Genomic DNA, 17,094 nt, shown 5'->3' with positions numbered 1-17,094 from the left:
AAAAAAAAAAAATTAACAGAAAAATTAATTATCTGTGAGAAAGAATTATCCTGCAGATTCCTAGCAGATAAAGATCTATAAGAGTAGATGGAACAAATCACAATCGGGATCCAGCTGCCACCCAGAGAAACAAGACAGAGAAGCATCTTGAGACCATATAGAACAGCAGTATCAATATCTCTGACTAGAGAATGTTAGATCTGATTTGGCAGGAAAGGATAAGGAGCTTTGCTCCTCAGAAGAACGTGAACAGAAGCACTGTAGAACCACACTGAATCCTGAGGCTGGAAAAGGCCTCAAAAGTTAAATTATCTGGCTCACAAGAATTCTTTGTCCTTTCTCAAAGAATCCACAGGGAAATAATCTACCATTTCACCCACAAACCTCTTCAATGTCTTAAACCCTTTGGGTTTAATCTATATTAAATTCAAGAAAAAAAGGTACTTCCTTCTACTTTGTTTGGTCTGAATCATTGTGACACTGCTAATCTTCACTCAATTCTTTTTGCTTTATTTTTAAACCCTCTCTTATTAACATTTTCCTTTTGTCCTAGATTGCATAACTTTCTCTTTGGCTACTACTGGGGGAAAAATCAAAGCACATAGAAGAGACAAAAATAGGCAGGAGTAGAAGTTGTAACTGTTTCTAAAAATTCCATTCTCCCCATCTATCCTAATCTCATTCTAGGTGCTGAGACAAATGTGAAGACAAGGGTACTTCTTACCGGATAGTTCCTCGAAAAGAGTTCTTAAGTGGTGTGGACCCCACGTATAGGATGTGTACTTTAGCAAAGCGTGAATTGATGCTAGAGACCTGTGGAAGAGAGAAAAGATCAGCATCAAAGTATTAACAGTTGTCAGTTTAAGGAGGCAGCAATACACTAGTAATTACTAGGACTTTAGTTCATGCAACCCTACTTAGTTTTTTTTTTTTTGAAACAGGGTCTTGCTCTGTTGCTCAGGCTGGAGTGCAGTGGTACAATCATATAGTTCACCATAACCTCAAATTGTTGGGCGCAAGTGATCCTCCTGCCTGAGCGTTCTGAGTAGCTACGATTACGGGTGCATGCCATCGCACCTGGCTAATTCTTTTTTGTACAGACAGCATCTTGCTATGTTGCCCAGGCTGGTTTTGAACTCCTGGTCAAGCGATCCTCCCACCTTGGACTCCCAAAGTGCTGAGATTCAGATATGAGCCACTGTGTCTGGCCCCTAAGTATAGATTTTTTAAAGTATAGAAGTCTAACATACATAGACACTGGGCATGGTAGCAAATCTAAACCTTCAACAGATCTTACTAAGAGGCCTGTATAGTGGATGGAATTTAAATCTATATTTGAGCAGCTACATAATATTTAGATCACTGCTCTACAGTATTTTCAGAATAACACATAGATTTTTATGGAATAATTTTATAAACTGCTGGAGTAATTTATAAAGACAGAAACTAAGAACTGTGAGTTAACATAACCTGGCAGTGGGTGAGGATGGGCAGGGAGTGCTGATATGTTACAGTTAGTAATCAGTATAGCATCAGTTTGTACCTCCCCTGAAATATCCTAGAAGACTTTAAATTTAACAGGAATGCTAGAAAATAAAGTCTTTTCTTCTTTACAGAAAAAGGTATTGGCTTCAGATGTTCAAAAATCATCCACCTTCTCACCCTTTGGCATCCCTGTTTCCTAGACACAGCCAGAAACTACATACTCAAAGAACTAGCTTAGTGACAGAACTATGCATGCCTGAACTTGGCTACCTTAATCATTACCCTAGAAATCTCTAGACTAGCACAGTCCAGTAAAACTTTCTGTGATGATAAAAATATCAAGTGCTCACCAATATGGCAGCCACCAGCCAAAAGCAGCTACTGAGCACTTGAAATATGGCAAGTGTGACTGAGGAAATGAATTTTTAATGCTGTTTAATTAATTAATTAAATTTCCTTTTTTGGAGACAGAGTCTCACTGTTGCCCAGGCTGGAAGTACAGTGAGTACAGTGGCTTGATCATGGCTCACTGCAGTCTTGAACTCCAGGGCTCCAGGGATCCTCCTACCTCCATCTCCCAAGTAGCTAGGACTACAGGTGCATTTCATGATGCCCAGCTATCTGTTTAATTTACACTTAAGTAGCCATATATGGTTTGTGACTACCATACCAGACACTGCAGTTCTAGAATGATCATGATTTTAGCATTGAATGGGCAGGTGTTCTAAGCATGGAGGTTAGGCCCAACTTACCTTACAGGTTACAATAGCTCCCACATCTGGCAATAACTGGGACTCTGTTTCTCTCATCACAGACACCACAGGAAGCTACAGAGAGAAAAATAAAAAATGAATGTCCTGGCTAGGCCTTGGGTAAAGGTATTTGTAGCTTGAGAGTAATATAGGAATGCTTCAGTGCACAGTGGAATATGGTGCGTGTGAAATATGGATTCATTTACAGCCCAGAGCAGAGGGCTTTAGACATTTTAGGAAACAGGAGGACCAAGGGGCCACAGGAAGAATGCTGCTAGAGACATAATCTAACCATTCCAGATGAATTCTAGTTAAGTTTTTTAGTGATTCTCTTGGACTTTCTTGGTATACAACCACATTGCCTGTAATCATGGATAATTTTGACTCTTTCCCCCAAAGTTATATCCATTCTTTCTGTTTATTTTATTGCACAGGCTAGAATTTCCAATTAAATGTTATATAATAGTGGTCATACTTGTTTTCTTCTATTTTAAGGAAATAATTACAGAGTTTTGTCTCTGAGTATGATACTGGCTGTTGGTGTAAGATAGATATTTTGAGCCTCATCTTTTATCAATCTCTCCCTTGCTTGCTATGCTTCAGCTCTCCTGGCCTTCTTTCAGTTTCCCCAATGTACTAAATTCTTCCCACTTCAGGATCTCTGTTCAACCTGTTCTTTCTGCCAGAAAAGCACTCTCCACCCACCCAACTCTTATTTATCCTCTAAATGATTCAATGTAAGTGTCAATTCTACTCACTAGGGTGGGTTTGCCACATGTTCTCATAGCGCCCAGTAATATTCTTTCAAAGCAGTCCTCACATTTGTAACCATACAATCATTTGAGCATTTATGTGTTTACGATTGTGTTTGTGCCCCTTGAGAGCAGAAACCAAGTGTATTTGGCTTATTACTATATCCCCAGAGGTCAGCACTGTTCCCGACACATGAAAATGCTCAAGAAGTATCTATGAAATGAACAAACTTAAGACACATTTTCAAAAATTATTGAATAGAAAGCTCCTCATTTTATAGATAAGGAAGATGTGAGAGCTGAAGTTTCTTACCCAAAGCAAAATCAAGGTTTAGTTAGCAGTACCTGTGTTCTAATTCTGCATCTTCTTTCATTGTGCTACCTGCCTTTATGCTGCTCCTTCAAAGAGTGCTTATCTGATCCTCAGCTAATCCTGGATCAACCTTTGGGACTAGAAAGGATAGTACTACTCACGCATTCAATGAACATTTATTGAGCAGCTGCTTTGTGCTAAATGCTGATGATATAGTGGTGGGGCCTGCTTTCATGGAACTTAGAGTCAATTAGGGGAAGAGTCTAGTGGGAAACATAACTGAACATTTAATTATATGCTAAAATAAGTTACTAGAAGGAAAGGAATAGAGGTCTTTGCTAGTGTTTAACAAAACAAACAAAAACAAAAACCTCACAAAACTCCTTTCCTTAACTAGTGGGCCGAGAAGGACTTGTCTAAGAAAACGATAGTGCAGAGGCTATCTAGTGGCCAGAACGGTCTTGCTAATGGGCTAACAAGAAAATAAATGTCTAACTGGCAGCCACTTAGAGTAGCATAAACCCTGCCTCTAAGGTTAGTAACATGAATATCTCTCCTACAGAAATGTTTACCTAGCAATTAAAAGAAGCTGAGCAGACAAAAAAAGGTATAAATCCTCATTAATGTTTGTCAGAGCTGGTCAATCCACATTCCAAAAAGAAAGTAAGTTTCTGGGAAAGGAGAGGAAAGGGTAGACTGATGGACTGTCGTCAAAATTCACTGCCTGCAAAAAGGTTTTTTTGAGTATTGTTTAAGCAGCCTTGAAAAAGTTCCTGAGCAGACAGTGGGAGTGTCAACTTCCCCCGCTTCCTCAAGAAGAGACGGGTACCAGATGCCTCCCGCTATCAAGAAGAAAGAAACTAATTTCTGCTATCAATCTGCTACATGAGAAACCGAAAAAGCCAACACAGCAGTTTCTCAGCTGTCTTCTGCTAATTGGGCTACAGTCATAACCTCCCCTCCTCCTCAGCCTTCCCTAACAAAGAGAGTCGTTTGGCTTCAGGGCCAGTGCCTCTATTTCTGGCACTGTACCCGCTCTCTCTTTGGAGAGTGAATCAAAACTTTGCACTTCTATCTATCCTAAACTTCGAGAAATCTTTCTCACCCAAGTATGGACTTGACACCCTAACACTAGTAGGAAGTAGGAATTAAGTAGGCTAAGGAAGATAAAGGAGCGTGTTCCACATAGACGGCATGTGTACAAAGGCTCTGTGGCAGGGGAGAGCTTAGCGCATCGGCAACAATGAAAGAAGCCAATATAAGTAGATTGCAGCCAGTGAGAGCTAGCTAGGTAAAGCAGGAGAGGTACGCGACATTCAGACAAGATTCAGCTCACTGCTGGGCTAGGCTGGGTTACTCTCAGTTCACATCTGCTTTTGTCCCAACCTCCCTCCCCGAGTGTCAGCCCCACAACCAAACGAGATCCACACAGCTGGTGTGTGGTGGCTAGGTGCACAGCAGCGGCGATCAAAGCCGGAAGAAACTGAGAGGCCAAATCGTTCTACCGATGAGGCACCAAAGACGCGTTCGCAGTGTTCATGCCTAAGGACCAGAACTCAAGGGCAGCCTAAGAGAAAGACAGAAAAGATGGGAAGCCGCTCTTTTTACCGAGCCGTTCTCGCTGCTCTTCGTCAGGCAGCCGGCAAGCGACGAAAAGATGTAGCCGTGCCGGGTGTAGGTGCCGCTGCCCGGGCTGCCCTCCTCCAAATTACACAGACGTTCGCCTGCAAAAAAACACGCTGCATCAGGACGGGCCAGCACCCAGCCTTCCGGCCTCTGTCCCTATCTAGGACTCTACGGCAACGGCTCACTTACCGGGGATGCAGTATCTCACGGGTGGCGCCATGCCTACCAAAACCCGGATGAAAATGAAGCCGTCTTCTCATTGGCCAAATCCAGGCGCAGTTCCGCAGTAATAAGTGCGCCAATTGGTGTAATTTGCCACGTGTGCGTGGGAGCTACTCCTCGAGGGTAAACTACACTTCCCAGGATTCCTCGGGAAAACTCCGGAGGCGGAACTTCAGAGATCCTGCGCTTGCGCTTGCGCCTGAGGTTGAGGATGGGTTGGCGGCGGGTCCGGGTGCACTGGCTGGCTCTGCGGGAGGCGGACCATGGTGGGTCAGATTGAGCCGGGCCCGGCCCGGGCGCCGCACAGGAGGAGGTGGCAGTGAGCGTCGGCAGAGGCTGTGGGGCTCGATTTGGCTGATTGGGGAATCAGCAGGCGACAGGTAAGGGCGGGGCCGCGGTTCCTGCTCCCCATCCTAGTCCCTTTTTCTAGGGTTGGGTACTACTGCCCCGGGGCCTTGTCGCGAGTCCGGGTTCCTGCTTTCTCTTCGCCCCGCCCTGCGGGGCCTTGCCCTTCTCAGGCAAAGCGCGCTCTCTGGGCAGCTGTAACGCGCAGAGCAGGACCGAGGTCAGTTAACCTAACTCGCCCATTTAACAGGTCTGGAAACTCAGATCCAGAGACAGGATATGACTTGTCCAAAGTCTCGGAGATAGTTTAAGATAGAGCCCAAACCCGAACCCAAGTTTTTTGACTTCCAGTCCATTGCAGTTTGACCGCGCCGCCCTCATTGAGAAATAAAGCCTTTTCCCGGTTTTTGTAACTGCAGCTTTCAGTCCTGCAGTCGGATCCTCTTAAGTGGTGCTCTAGTTGTGTGGGCCCCTCATCCAAATATGAGCGGCCCCATGATAAAGCTGCTGCTCTTTTTCTTTTCAGCGTGTTAGCCGGGAAGGGAAGTCTGTACGTGGATAAAATGCTGCTCTTTACTGATAACTGACATCTCCTGCTCGAGATTGCAAACATCCTAAGAGCAGCATTTTTGTCCAGATGAGATTTGCCACGACTTTGCTCTCAATTCATTTAACTTCTGGTGGTTTTGCAATCTGTTTCTCCCTGTCTTCTCTCCCTTCCTCCCCAGTCAGGTTTCCCTTTAGGAAACAGATGGTGACTTAGAACCTTGGGAAGAGGAGGTGTGTGCTGTGGCCTGCAATCTCCTCTAATCTGGTGGCAGATGGCCACCAGGGTTTGTGGCTACCATTGAAGGATCCAAGTACTCAGGGCTTGTGCTTGGGGTGATAGTAAAACTGTGCTTTGCTCTCTTTCCTCCCCAGTCACGGAGATAACTGCCCTCCCCCTACACACATAATTTTTTGAATTTTGTTTTACCTCAGTTTCCTGAGAGGAAAGTCTGTATGTTCAGTTGTAGTCCATTTATCACATATATCTTTTTGCTGGCATCCCTATACTCCCCTCTCCCCCACTACCCACTAACTAAAGGGGAGAGGGCCTGGCTTGGCTTCAGACTTTGTTCACTCAAATCTGGTCTGTATCTGTGCATCTGCAAGCTTTTTTTTTTGGAGACAAAAGTCTTGCTCTGTTGCCCTGCCCTGGGTAGAGTGCAGTGACATCATCACAGCTCACTGCAGCCTCAAACTCCTGGGCTCAGGTGATCCTCCTGCCTCAGCCTTGCAAGCAGCTGGGACTATAGGCATGTGCCGCCATACCCTGCTGATTTTTTCTATTTTTAGTAGAGATGGGGTCTTGCTTTTGCCCAGGCTGGTCTCAAACTCCTGACCCCAAGCGATCCTCCCACCTCCCAGTGTGCCAGGACTACAGCATGAGCCACTTCGCCCTGCAAGCTTTCTGTTTACGTGTTTAGGCTGGTTGGACTTGTTTTCTAAAATGACTTCTAGTTCCTAAGGGCAATGATTCTAATAACAGTTTCTATTTCTTTCTTTATTAATCAGGAAGAATGATAGCAGCAGACACTTATTTAGTGTTATCAAATTGGCAGGCGTGTTCTTGCTGGTATTTGTAGGACAGACATCTGCCCCGCCTTCCCACTTCTGCATTCCTCCAGGTCATTCATTCAACAAGTATTTATTGAGTACTTCCATGAGCCAGGTATTGTGCTAAGTGCTTTATTATTTTATTTTTTTATTTTTGAGACAGAGTCTCATTCTGTTGCCCCAGCTAGAGTGCAGTGGTGTCATGATAGCTCACTGCAACCTCAAACTCCTGGGCTCAAGCGATCCTCCTGCCTCGGCCTCCCAGAGTGCTGGGATTATAGGCATAAGCCATTGTGCCCAGCCTTGTGCTAAGTGCTTTATAAACATTTCATTTATACCTTACCAAGTACAGTTGGCCCTCCATATCCAAAGGTTCCTCATTTGTGGACTCAACCAACCTCGGATTAAAAATATTCTGAGGATAAAGCAACATTAAATAATAACAATACGACAATAAAAAATAATACAAATAGAAACAATACAGTATGTCCTCACTTAATGTCGTCAATAGGTTCTTGGAACTGACTTTAATCGAAATGGAGTATAACTACCAATTTTTTTTCTCATCAGCATTATGATGTTATTTGAGGACTTGCTATACACATCATTTCACTTCTCTTAAAGTCCCAGTTTCCAAGAACCTATTAATGACGTTAAATGAGGACTTAGTGTATGTATAACAACTGTTTACACAGCATTTACATTGTATTAGGTATTATAAATAATGTAGAGATGATTTAAAGTATCCAGAAAGATGTGCATAAGTTGTATGCAAATACTATGCCATTTTTTTTAATCAGGGACTTGAACATCCATGGATTTTTGGTATCTGCAGGGGGTCCTGAAACCAATCCCCGCCCCATTATGGGATGACTGTGTAGTTATAGAATCATACAGGGTTAGAGCTGGAAGGAACCTTACCATTTAATCTTGCACTCTCATTGAATGGGAAGACGAGAAGATTGAGTCCCAACAGGGTTCAGTGATTTGCCCAAGGTCACAGAACTACTTAGGGACAGAAGAGAACCCTAAGTAACTGGTAAATCTAGTCCTTGAGGCAGGCATTTCCTATAGAGCTCAGGAATTCAGGAGGTAGCTGAGAAGAATCTGAAAAGTAGAGAATCTGAGAAAGGATTTTTTTTTTTGGTTTTAAGACTAAGAGATAAGGTGGCATATAATGCAAGTTTATTACAAATGAGGAATGCATCTGATTTGCATGCTATTGCTATAAAAAGTATTTTAGCAAATAGGAAACTCTCCATTAGCCATAATAAGGGAATGAACAGTGGTTTGGACAGTCCAAAAGTCACCTAGCTTTGTTGTTGGGGTGAAGTGTTTTGTCCCACTCTTAACATTTGATTGTGGGTGTCTGCTGTTTTGAAAATTCATGCTTCCAGCCAAATCATGTTTTTTGTTTTTTTTTTTTGAGACAGAGTCTCACTCTTTTGCCCGGGCTAGAGTGCCGTGGCGTCAGCCTAGCTCACAGCAACCTCAAATTCCTGGGCTCAAGCAATCCTTATGCCTCAGCCTCCCGAGTACCTGGGACTACAGGCATGTGCCACCATGCCTGGCTAATTTTTTTTTTCTATGTATTTTTAGTTGTCCCATTAATTTCTTTCTATTTTTAGTAGAGACGGGGTCTCGCTCTTGCTCAGGCTGGTCTCGAACTCCTGAGCTCAAACGATCCCCCCTCCTCGGCCTCCCAGAGTGCTAGGATTACAGGCGTGAGCCACCGTGCCTGGCCCCAAATCATGGTTTGAAACAATGGGAGCCCAACTCAGAGGAGGTAAAAGTTTCAGCTTTTTTTTTTTTTTTTTCTCTTTTCTACACTCCCCCTTCATTCTCTTAGCTTCCTAGGAGGTGATGGGAATGGGCAAGTTCTTTATCCTGGTGCTGAGTTCCTACTGAATTGTCTTTTTTCTCTTTCTCTGTAGGCCTTGTCTTCTGGGTTTCTTTTAGCCTTAGGACTTACAGGGCTTGTGGAAGGAGGTAATTAAGTGTTTTCTTTGAAAGGCCTTCTAAGATGAGCCAGGGTGCAAGGAGAGTACCATGCTCCAGTTACTGAATTGAAACCATCCCTACAGTGGAGCAGCCTCCTCCAGTTTCTGCTGGGTTTTAAGCTACCTGTTAAATAAGTCAGTGGAGTTTTCAAGGACAAAGCAGCACTCGCTGGCTGCCTTGGGGAAAATCAGGTAATTTCTTTTCTGGTAAAAGACTTTAATCTAAAGAATTAATGATGAAACTATCATCGAAGGAATATTTCAGAGGATCTGTGCCTTCTGATCTGGTCATTGCCTAGGCAGCTCATCTCCTCCCATGGCTGTTGGATGGGGTAGAAACTGCAGAGAGGAGATGGAGGCATTGCAGGGGAGCCATGAAAGGGCTAAAGAACTGGGAAGACTGGTTGGGAACCTTCAGGCCAAGGGCAGCAGCTGCAGAAGTTCTTGAGTGTCTACCTAGAGCAAGGCAGGAGAGACTCTTGGCTGAGAGGGCAGGCCCTGAGGTCTTCATGTTGGTGTCCCCCTTCCACTGCTGGCGTCTCCTTCCTGTGGTGTGCTGCTCTGAATACCTGAAGTCGTCTTGGCTACCTTATCCTTGGATTGGGGTTGGGAGTGGAATTGGAGACAAGGCATCTTGTGTCATGTAAGCGGTAGCCGACTGTTCTTACAGGAGACAGGGAATCTCGTGCTGCTAGGTTGAGTCTGCTGGCCTGTAACATCAGCCCAGAGGGAGCAGCAAGGAGTATCTTTGCCAAGACTCAAATAGCATCATAGATATAGGTGCAGGATCCACATGCTGTGTACTCACTCCCTCACTGGCTGTTCTTTGGTGAAGAGCAATTGTTATGAAGTACGGCAAGGGGTCAGGGCAGGCAGGATACCTCAGGAAACCTCTGCTACAGTGGCCATGCCCAGAGACAGAGTGGGCAACTTTGTCCATGGTCCACCCAAAGGTCTGCCTACACAGACAACTCCAAAGACTGCTTTGGTTTGGGGCTGCTTGCCTCTCACCTCCTACCGTGGCCCTTTCCTCTAGCTCTAGGTGTTTTTTTTTTTTTTTCTTGAGATAGGGTCTTGCTCTGTTGCTCAGGCTAGAGTGCAGTGGCATCATCATAGCTCACTCCAACCTCAAACTCCTGTGCTCCAGGGATCCTCCTACCTGAGCCTCCCAAGTAGCTGGAAGTACAGGCTTGAACCACCACACCCCGCTAATTTTTTTATTTCTTTTTTTTTGTGTGTGTGATGGGGCCTCACTATTGACCAGGCTAGTCTCTAACTCCTAGTCTCAAGTGATCCTGCAACCTTTGCCTCCCACAAGTTCTAGAATTACAGATGTGAGTTACCACACCCAGCTTGATTTTTCTGTTTCTTATAGAGATGAGGTCTAGCTATGTTGTTAAGGCTGGTCTTGAACCCCTGGCCTCAAGTGATCCTCCTGCCTCAGCCTCCCAAAGTGCTGGGATTACATGTGTGAGCCACTATACCCGCCTAGGCGTGCAAATCCCTGGATTTGCGGATTTGCTGTGCGCCCACATGGTGTGATGTAAATATGATTCCAGTAACGTGGTTGGGAAATTGGCACTGGACTGTCTGTGGATAAGTGAAGTGACCTTCCTACTTCCCACAGCTGGTGACTGTCCTAACTGGGTGTTAGTCTTAGGTCTTTGCCCTCCAAGCAGTGCTCTGGGCCTTCCCACTAGTAGGGTAGGGAGGGACAGGACTCAGGCTGGGTTTTCACAAAGGTGTGCTCTTCCAGGAGCCATGAGGGGCCAGCGGAGCCTGCTGCTGGGCCCAGCCCGCCTCTGCCTGCGCCTGCTTCTGCTTCTGGGCTACAGGCGGCGCTGCCCACCTCTGCTCCGGGGCCTGGTACAGCGCTGGCGCTACGGCAGGGTCTGCCTGCGCTCCCTGCTCTACAACTCCTTTGGGGGCAGTGACACCGCTGTTGATGCTGCCTTTGAGCCTGTCTACTGGCTGGTGGACAACGTGATCCGCTGGTTTGGGGTGGTGAGTGATGCCCAGGGAACAGGAAAAGGGGTGTTTGGGGGAGCAGAGGGACACGTCTCTGATGGACCCAGTCTAGGTTTTGAAGGCCAGCCCCTACCCCCAGGGAAATTCCTGAGTCTACCTGATATAGCTGTCTCACTGTGTCTACCTGACCTCACTGGTGTCAACAGGTGTTCGTGGTGCTGGTGATCGTGCTGACGGGCTCCATTGTGGCCATTGCCTACCTATGTGTCCTGCCCCTCATCCTCCGAACCTACTCAGTGCCACGACTCTGCTGGCATTTCTTCTATAGTCACTGGAATCTGATCCTCATCGTCTTCCATTACTACCAGGCCATCACCACTCCACCTGGGTACCCACCCCAGGTGGGTCCCCACAGGGGAATGGGGGAGGGGGAGTTGAAGGCTGTGGGAGCTAGTCCCAGGAGTGAGGGAGTGTGCCTTAGTGTCGTTTGAGGTACAGAACTGGCGCTGTCACAGTTGTCATGACGCTCTTCTCCCTTTGCACAGGGCAGGAATGACATTGCCACGGTCTCCATCTGTAAGAAGTGCATTTACCCCAAGCCAGCCCGAACGCACCACTGCAGCATTTGCAATAGGTGGGTCTTGGCTATTCTCCATGAACTCCCGCTGTGACCCTTCTGCTGTAGCCCTAGGGCAAAACCTAGACTTGAAGTTTGCTAAGATATGTGTGAAGCACCCATCATGTCCCAGGCAATGTTCCATCTCCTGACACCTTGTTCGTAGGATGGTCCTGTGAGTTAGGCATTATTACCACTTGTGGCAGCTGGGTTCACAAAGATGAGTTACCTTGTCCAATAGCATACAGCCAATAAACCACACAGCTGGGTCTGAAGCCAGGCCTGGCTGTCTTCAAGTCTGTGCCCTTTCCACCTCAGCAGGATGCTGGGCCTTGTAGGAAAGGATTGACATCTCAAGAATCTTGGCCACCGTAACAGAGCCTGTGTCCCTCCCTCACAGGTGTGTGCTGAAGATGGATCATCACTGCCGTATCCTTTTGCTTTCTCTTCTGCCTGAGACCTTCTTTAGCTCCAGAGCGCAATGGGCTTATGAGGAGTTAGTAGAAGAGGTGTGGGGCTGACCACCTCCTTGGGGAGCAGGAGGCTCACAAGCACTCTGGCACATACCTTCTTGGAGCAAAGAATCATCTAACAGTTCTTTCTTCTGTAGACTGTTGTGCTAACAGCTGTTGGATGGGAAGAGATGTTTGGGCTTCTCTGGTGGTCTACTGGGTGTGTCAGATGGAACCATGGTCCCCTTCTGCTGTCCCGTACAGATGTCTGGCTAACCTCAGCTAGGCTGAAGTATTGGCAGACTCATTTTACTGCAGGATTTCAGTTTCCATGATTTCCTGGTGGGACTTAAGGGCTCTAAAAAGCTTAGAACACTTTCACCTCAACCTCAGGAAACAGTCCCATATTTTCCTGCCTTTGGAAAATAGTTTTTTTTGTTTTTTTTTTTTGAGACAGAGTCTTGCTGTGTTGCCCGGGCTAGAGTGCTGTGGCGTCAGCCTAGCTCACAGCAACCTCAAACTCCTGGGCTCAAGAAATCCTCCTGCCTTAGCCTCCCGAGTAGCTGGGACTACAGGCATGTGCCACCATGCCTGGCTAATTTTTTCTATGTATTTTTAGTTATCCAATTAATTTCTTTCTATTTTCAGTAGAGACGGGGTCTCGCTCTTGCTCAGGCTGGTTTCGAACTCCTGAGCTCAAACAATCCGCCCACCTCGGCCTCCCAGAGTGCTAGGATTACAGGCGTGAGCCACCGCACCCGGCCTGGAAAATAGTTCTTGGTGACTGGAAGAAGCCTGAGGCTTGGGTGATGTCACCATGAACCAAAGATGAACCAGAGAGGCCTGGATACCCCCTGAAATTGTTTGATCTTGTCCTTAATCATTCTTCCACCAGCGTGGTTGAACAATTGTGTGGGCCACTATAATCATCGGTACTTCTTCTCTTTCTGCTTTTTCATGACTCTGGGCTGTGTCTACTGCAGCTATGGAAGTTGGGACCTTTTCCGGGAGGCTTATGCTGCCATTGAGGTGAGCTCAGTTAGGAGCAGGGTGGCTTCATAGTGCAGAACTGTGGGGTGTGGAACCTGTCCCTAAGGATGGGGCTGGTAGCACCCCCATTCTAGAGGCCTGAGAGTATAACCAGCACTGTTTTCCATCCCCTTAGAAAATGAAACAGCTCGACAAGAACAAACTACAGGCGGTTGCCAACCAGGTGGGCTGTCCCCACCCCACTGCCTCCTGCTGCTCAGGCCTGGGGGTGTAGAGTTGCTCAGGCGACTGGGACCGACCTGCTAGTTTAGTTGTAGAGGCTGGCTCAGAGCCCACAGTAGATGGCATCAGGAGTATTCAGGGAGGCTGTCTGCAGTGGGTAGACTAAGTGGCCTGAGGGCAAGCTGGAAGTCCCTGGTATGATAGTCTTTGGCTATCTATCTCACCATCACCTTCTCTCTGGGCTGAGCAAGCACTCTGCCTTGGTGACGGCCTGAGCAGCAAGGTGTCTATGTTAGTCTGTGTAATGGGGTTCCAGGGGACAGAGATCAGGCTGGGCCAGTCTGATCATCCCTTGCTCCTGGTCCATCCACATCTGGATCACCCCCCTGCCACCCGACTCCAGTGCCTTTTAGGACTCTTTAATCTGCTGAGCACATCTTGGGCTCATATGATTGTATCCCTGCTGTCCTTTCGTAGTCTTTAGTGGAACTCCGGGTTCTCCCCCTCTAGTCAGTACATTCTGGGTGTGGTCTGGTCTCTCTTGGGGACATAGCCACACAGAGGAGTTCCAGCTGGGGATTGGAGTGGCTTCCCCTGGAGCCCCATTGGTGTTGTCAACGTGAAGGCTCAGGGTCAACTCCTCCTGTGCTTTGCCATCTTGTCCAGACCTGTTCTGCCCAGTGTTTGTCCACATGATGCTGCCGCTGGGCTTGGTCCACCCATCTGGCTGCTGCCCTGACTCCTCTGTGGCTTTTATCCCCATTTTCTCTGCCTGGGTTTGGATCACTTCTGCCTGTAGATGCTGGGGGCTCTGGTGCCAGTTGATGGAGACCAACAGAGCAAATGAGTCAGGCTTTGCTGTTTTCTTTTTCTAGACTTATCACCAGACCCCACCACCCACCTTTTCCTTTCAAGAAAGGATGACTCACAAGAGTCTTGTCTACCTCTGGTTCCTGTGCAGGTATTTAATTCTCATTTTTGATAGTTTTAAGGGAGGAGCAGCTTCAGAAAAACCTTCAGGTGTCCACATACAGGCAGGAACCCATCCCTAAGTGAATTGCCACTGTTCACCTGGGTCTAATTTATGTTGGCAAAGAGTCTGCACTTAATTTTCTTCAGCATTTTGGGGCAAGGAACATTAAGAATACTAGCACTGCTTGTTACTAAGCACAAGGATAAAAGCATATGTTTGTTACGTGCCAAGGTAAATTAAACTCCTTATTTTATTTCATCCTCATAGCACCTACCTAAAGGGTAGGTGGCTGTATTTATAGATGAGGAAAACTGAACATTAGAGGAGTGAAGTGACTTGTTCCATGATACAGAGCTAGGAATGGTAGAGCTGGCATTTGAATTTCATGCCATCCCATTCCCACCTCCAGTGCTTTTACTACTCCCCACTATCTCCCAAGCACGGGTATGAGACAGGGTCTTTCTCCCAGGCTGGAGTACGGTGGCATGATCGTAGCTCACTGCAGCCTCAAACTCCTGGGCTAAAGTGATCCTCCTGCCTCAGTCTTCCAAGTAGATGGGACTACAGATATACACCACCATGCCTGGCTAATTATTTTTATTTTTTTGTAGAGACAGGGTCTTCACTATGTTGCCCACTCCTGGCCTCAAGCAATCCTCCCTTGAGGCCCCCCAGGCATGAGCCAGTGTGCCTGGTCTATTTTTCTCAGTAAGAGACAGGTTCTCATTATGTTGCCCAGGCTGGACTGGAACTCCTGGGCTGAAGTGATACCCCTTCCTTAGTCTCCAGAATAGCTGGGATTATAGGCGTGAGCCACTGTGCCTGGCTGATGCTGTTTGTAGATGTAGTGAAGTAAAAGTTCACCTAGGATGCATGCAGGAAAATGAGGAAGACTTGGGCAGAGGGGTTGCTACCCAGTTGTTGGTTAACTCAATTTCAGAACTACTCCAGCCCTCTCAAACTTCCCACCATTCTTTGCCTCTCTTTCTTAGTTCCGTGGCACTTGCTCTGGGTGCCCTAACTACATGGCACGCTGTTCTCATCAGTCGGGGAGAGACTAGCATCGAAAGGCACATCAACAAGAAGGAGAGACACCGGCTACAGGCCAAGGGCAGAGTGAGTAAGGTTGAGGGCTTGGGGTGGTTGGGCAGGTCGGTAACTGAACCTGCCTTCCTGCAGACAGAGGCCATGGTCAGGGCCGACTAGGGCAAGCACCATAAAAGGCCAGAACTTGCCTACCTGAGCTTTAGCTTTGTCAATTTCGTCTCAAAGATTAGGAGGGGATTAAGTAGAAAAGGTTTGTAGAAACACATGTTTTTCTTGGCTCTAGGTATTTAGGAATCCTTACAACTATGGCTGCTTGGACAACTGGAAGGTATTCTTGGGTGTGGACACAGGAAGGTAAAGTAAGATACAGAGCTCTGTGACAAAGATGATGTTCTGTACTTGTGAACACTTGAAATGTGGCTAGTGAGATCAAGGAGTTTTTAATTTAATTTCATTTTCACTAATTTAAACAGCCACATGTGGCTAGTGGCTACTGTCTTAGCATAGTTCTAGACTCTAGGAGTAGAGATAATTGCTCATTTGAGCCAAACAGGTTTGAGGCCAAAACTGTGTGGTTCTAAATAACAGATGAAACTTCAAGATGACTACAGTAGAATCCTAAAAGGCTATTCTCAGGAAGGGACCCCTAGGTGTAGGACATAGTGGCCACCAGTCACCTCTCACTTGTATGGCAGTGTCTGGAGTTCAAGCCAGCAGTTTGTGAGATTGAAATACTCTATTTGTGACAGAGGTCCTAAGACAATAGATGGAACTCTCTCAGCCTGAGACAACGGAAAACCATTTTCAAATTGCAGTTACCAAGGCAGTAACAATAAAATGACTGAGTACCCTGCCCTACCCCCAACCCCCTTTCTCATTACACTCCTGCCAGTCACTGTGCTGGCAGTGGTCCCTTAGCTTAGCTCGAAACCTCTAAAGGTCTTCAGGGCACCAGAGAGTACATTTAGTGGACAAAATAGAAGAAATTAGAACTTTTGTTACCTTTGTGATTGCTGCCAAGGTAGCTTCAGGATACCTCGATATATGCTTGCTGAGGAATGAGGATGAGGAAGGACCAAGAACTTTTGGAATTCAGACATTTCTATCTTCTCTTCTAGGCACTGGCTTACCCGGGTGCTGTTACCTTCTAGCCACCTGCCCCATGGGAATGGAATGAGCTGGGAGTCCCCTCCCTGGGTGACCGCTCACTCAGCCTCTGTGATGGCAGTGTGAGCTGGACTGTCAGCCACAACTTGAGCATTCATTCTGCTTCCTATGTTGTCTCAAGGGCCAAGGGCAGCTTTTCTTGGAATCGGTGATCAAAAAGAGCCAGTGGGCCTGCCTTAGAGTACCAGGCAGGGACAACTCAAGGACCAACCTGTTGGCCACTGCAGAAGACACAATGTGAAGAAATCTGAGGACTGGCATCCTTTTACTCAGGCAAACAGAAGTTCCAGGCCCAGACTAGGGTCAGGCCGCTGCCTTGCCCAGTGCTGACCCTGGCCCCGCCTGGTTATAGCACCTCTTAGACTTGCTGTCTGAGAAAACACCTGACTGGTACAGCTGAGATCCTAGCTTCTCAACAGGGCAGAGTTACCAGATCTGCTTCTGAGGTCACTGCCACTTCTCATATGCTGCTGCAGGGAGCAAAAATAAAGGTATTTGATTTTTAACAACATGCAGCTCCTCACTCTTTGCCTCACTGTAGGGCAGGGAGAGGGGGAAGTCAAGG

At 46.7% G+C, this 17,094-nt stretch overlaps 2 protein-coding genes across 5 annotated transcripts in view; one reads left to right on the top strand and one right to left on the bottom strand.

The window, feature by feature from the left end:
- Window positions 1-5,148, bottom strand: part of EXOSC1 (exosome component 1) — a 6,979-nt gene extending 1,831 nt beyond the window's left edge. Inside the window, exons 1-4 of the mRNA XM_012654451.1 lie at window positions 5,118-5,148; window positions 4,911-5,026; window positions 2,238-2,312; window positions 724-813 (exon numbers count right to left, since the gene is read on the bottom strand). Coding sequence (XP_012509905.1) covers window positions 724-813; window positions 2,238-2,312; window positions 4,911-5,026; window positions 5,118-5,148 — 312 coding nt within the window. The remainder of the gene's footprint in view (window positions 1-723; window positions 814-2,237; window positions 2,313-4,910; window positions 5,027-5,117) is intronic.
- Window positions 5,149-5,307: 159 nt separating this feature from the next.
- ZDHHC16 (zinc finger, DHHC-type containing 16) lies at window positions 5,308-17,035 on the top strand. 4 transcript variants are annotated; one of them, XM_012654484.1, is made up of 11 exons: window positions 5,308-5,530; window positions 10,851-11,098; window positions 11,269-11,463; window positions 11,608-11,696; window positions 12,079-12,107; window positions 13,026-13,159; window positions 13,296-13,343; window positions 14,218-14,303; window positions 15,308-15,431; window positions 15,646-15,716; window positions 16,481-17,035. In XM_012654484.1, the coding sequence occupies exons 2-11, from the start codon at window positions 10,856-10,858 to the stop codon at window positions 16,593-16,595; spliced, it is 1,134 nt and encodes a 377-aa protein (XP_012509938.1). In that variant the 5' UTR covers window positions 5,308-5,530; window positions 10,851-10,855; the 3' UTR covers window positions 16,596-17,035. The 4 variants fall into 4 exon arrangements, with proteins under 4 accessions (XP_012509938.1, XP_012509939.1, XP_012509940.1 ...); XM_012654486.1 differs by having other exon boundaries at window positions 5,319-5,530; window positions 15,646-15,690; XM_012654485.1 differs by lacking the exon at window positions 13,296-13,343.
- Window positions 17,036-17,094: the final 59 nt, after the last annotated feature.

The sequence above is a fragment of the Propithecus coquereli genome, unplaced genomic scaffold (assembly GCF_000956105.1).
Source record: "Propithecus coquereli isolate 6110/MARCELLA unplaced genomic scaffold, Pcoq_1.0 Scaffold440, whole genome shotgun sequence".
Lineage (NCBI taxonomy): Eukaryota > Metazoa > Chordata > Mammalia > Primates > Indriidae > Propithecus > Propithecus coquereli.
The sequence above is the reverse complement of the archived record's forward strand: the minus strand, read 5'-3'. Positions and strand labels throughout refer to the sequence as shown.

Bases quoted from the DNA above. Each gene is read 5' to 3' on its own strand.
- ZDHHC16 (XM_012654484.1), top strand. From the start codon at position 10,856: ATGAGGGGCCAGCGGAGCCTGCTGCTGGGCCCAGCCCGCCTCTGCCTG. The intron at 12,108-13,025 runs GTATCCTTTTGC...TTCTTCCACCAG, and splicing joins GAAGATGGATCATCACTGCC to CGTGGTTGAACAATTGTGTG. The intron at 13,344-14,217 runs GTGGGCTGTCCC...TTCTTTTTCTAG, and splicing joins TACAGGCGGTTGCCAACCAG to ACTTATCACCAGACCCCACC.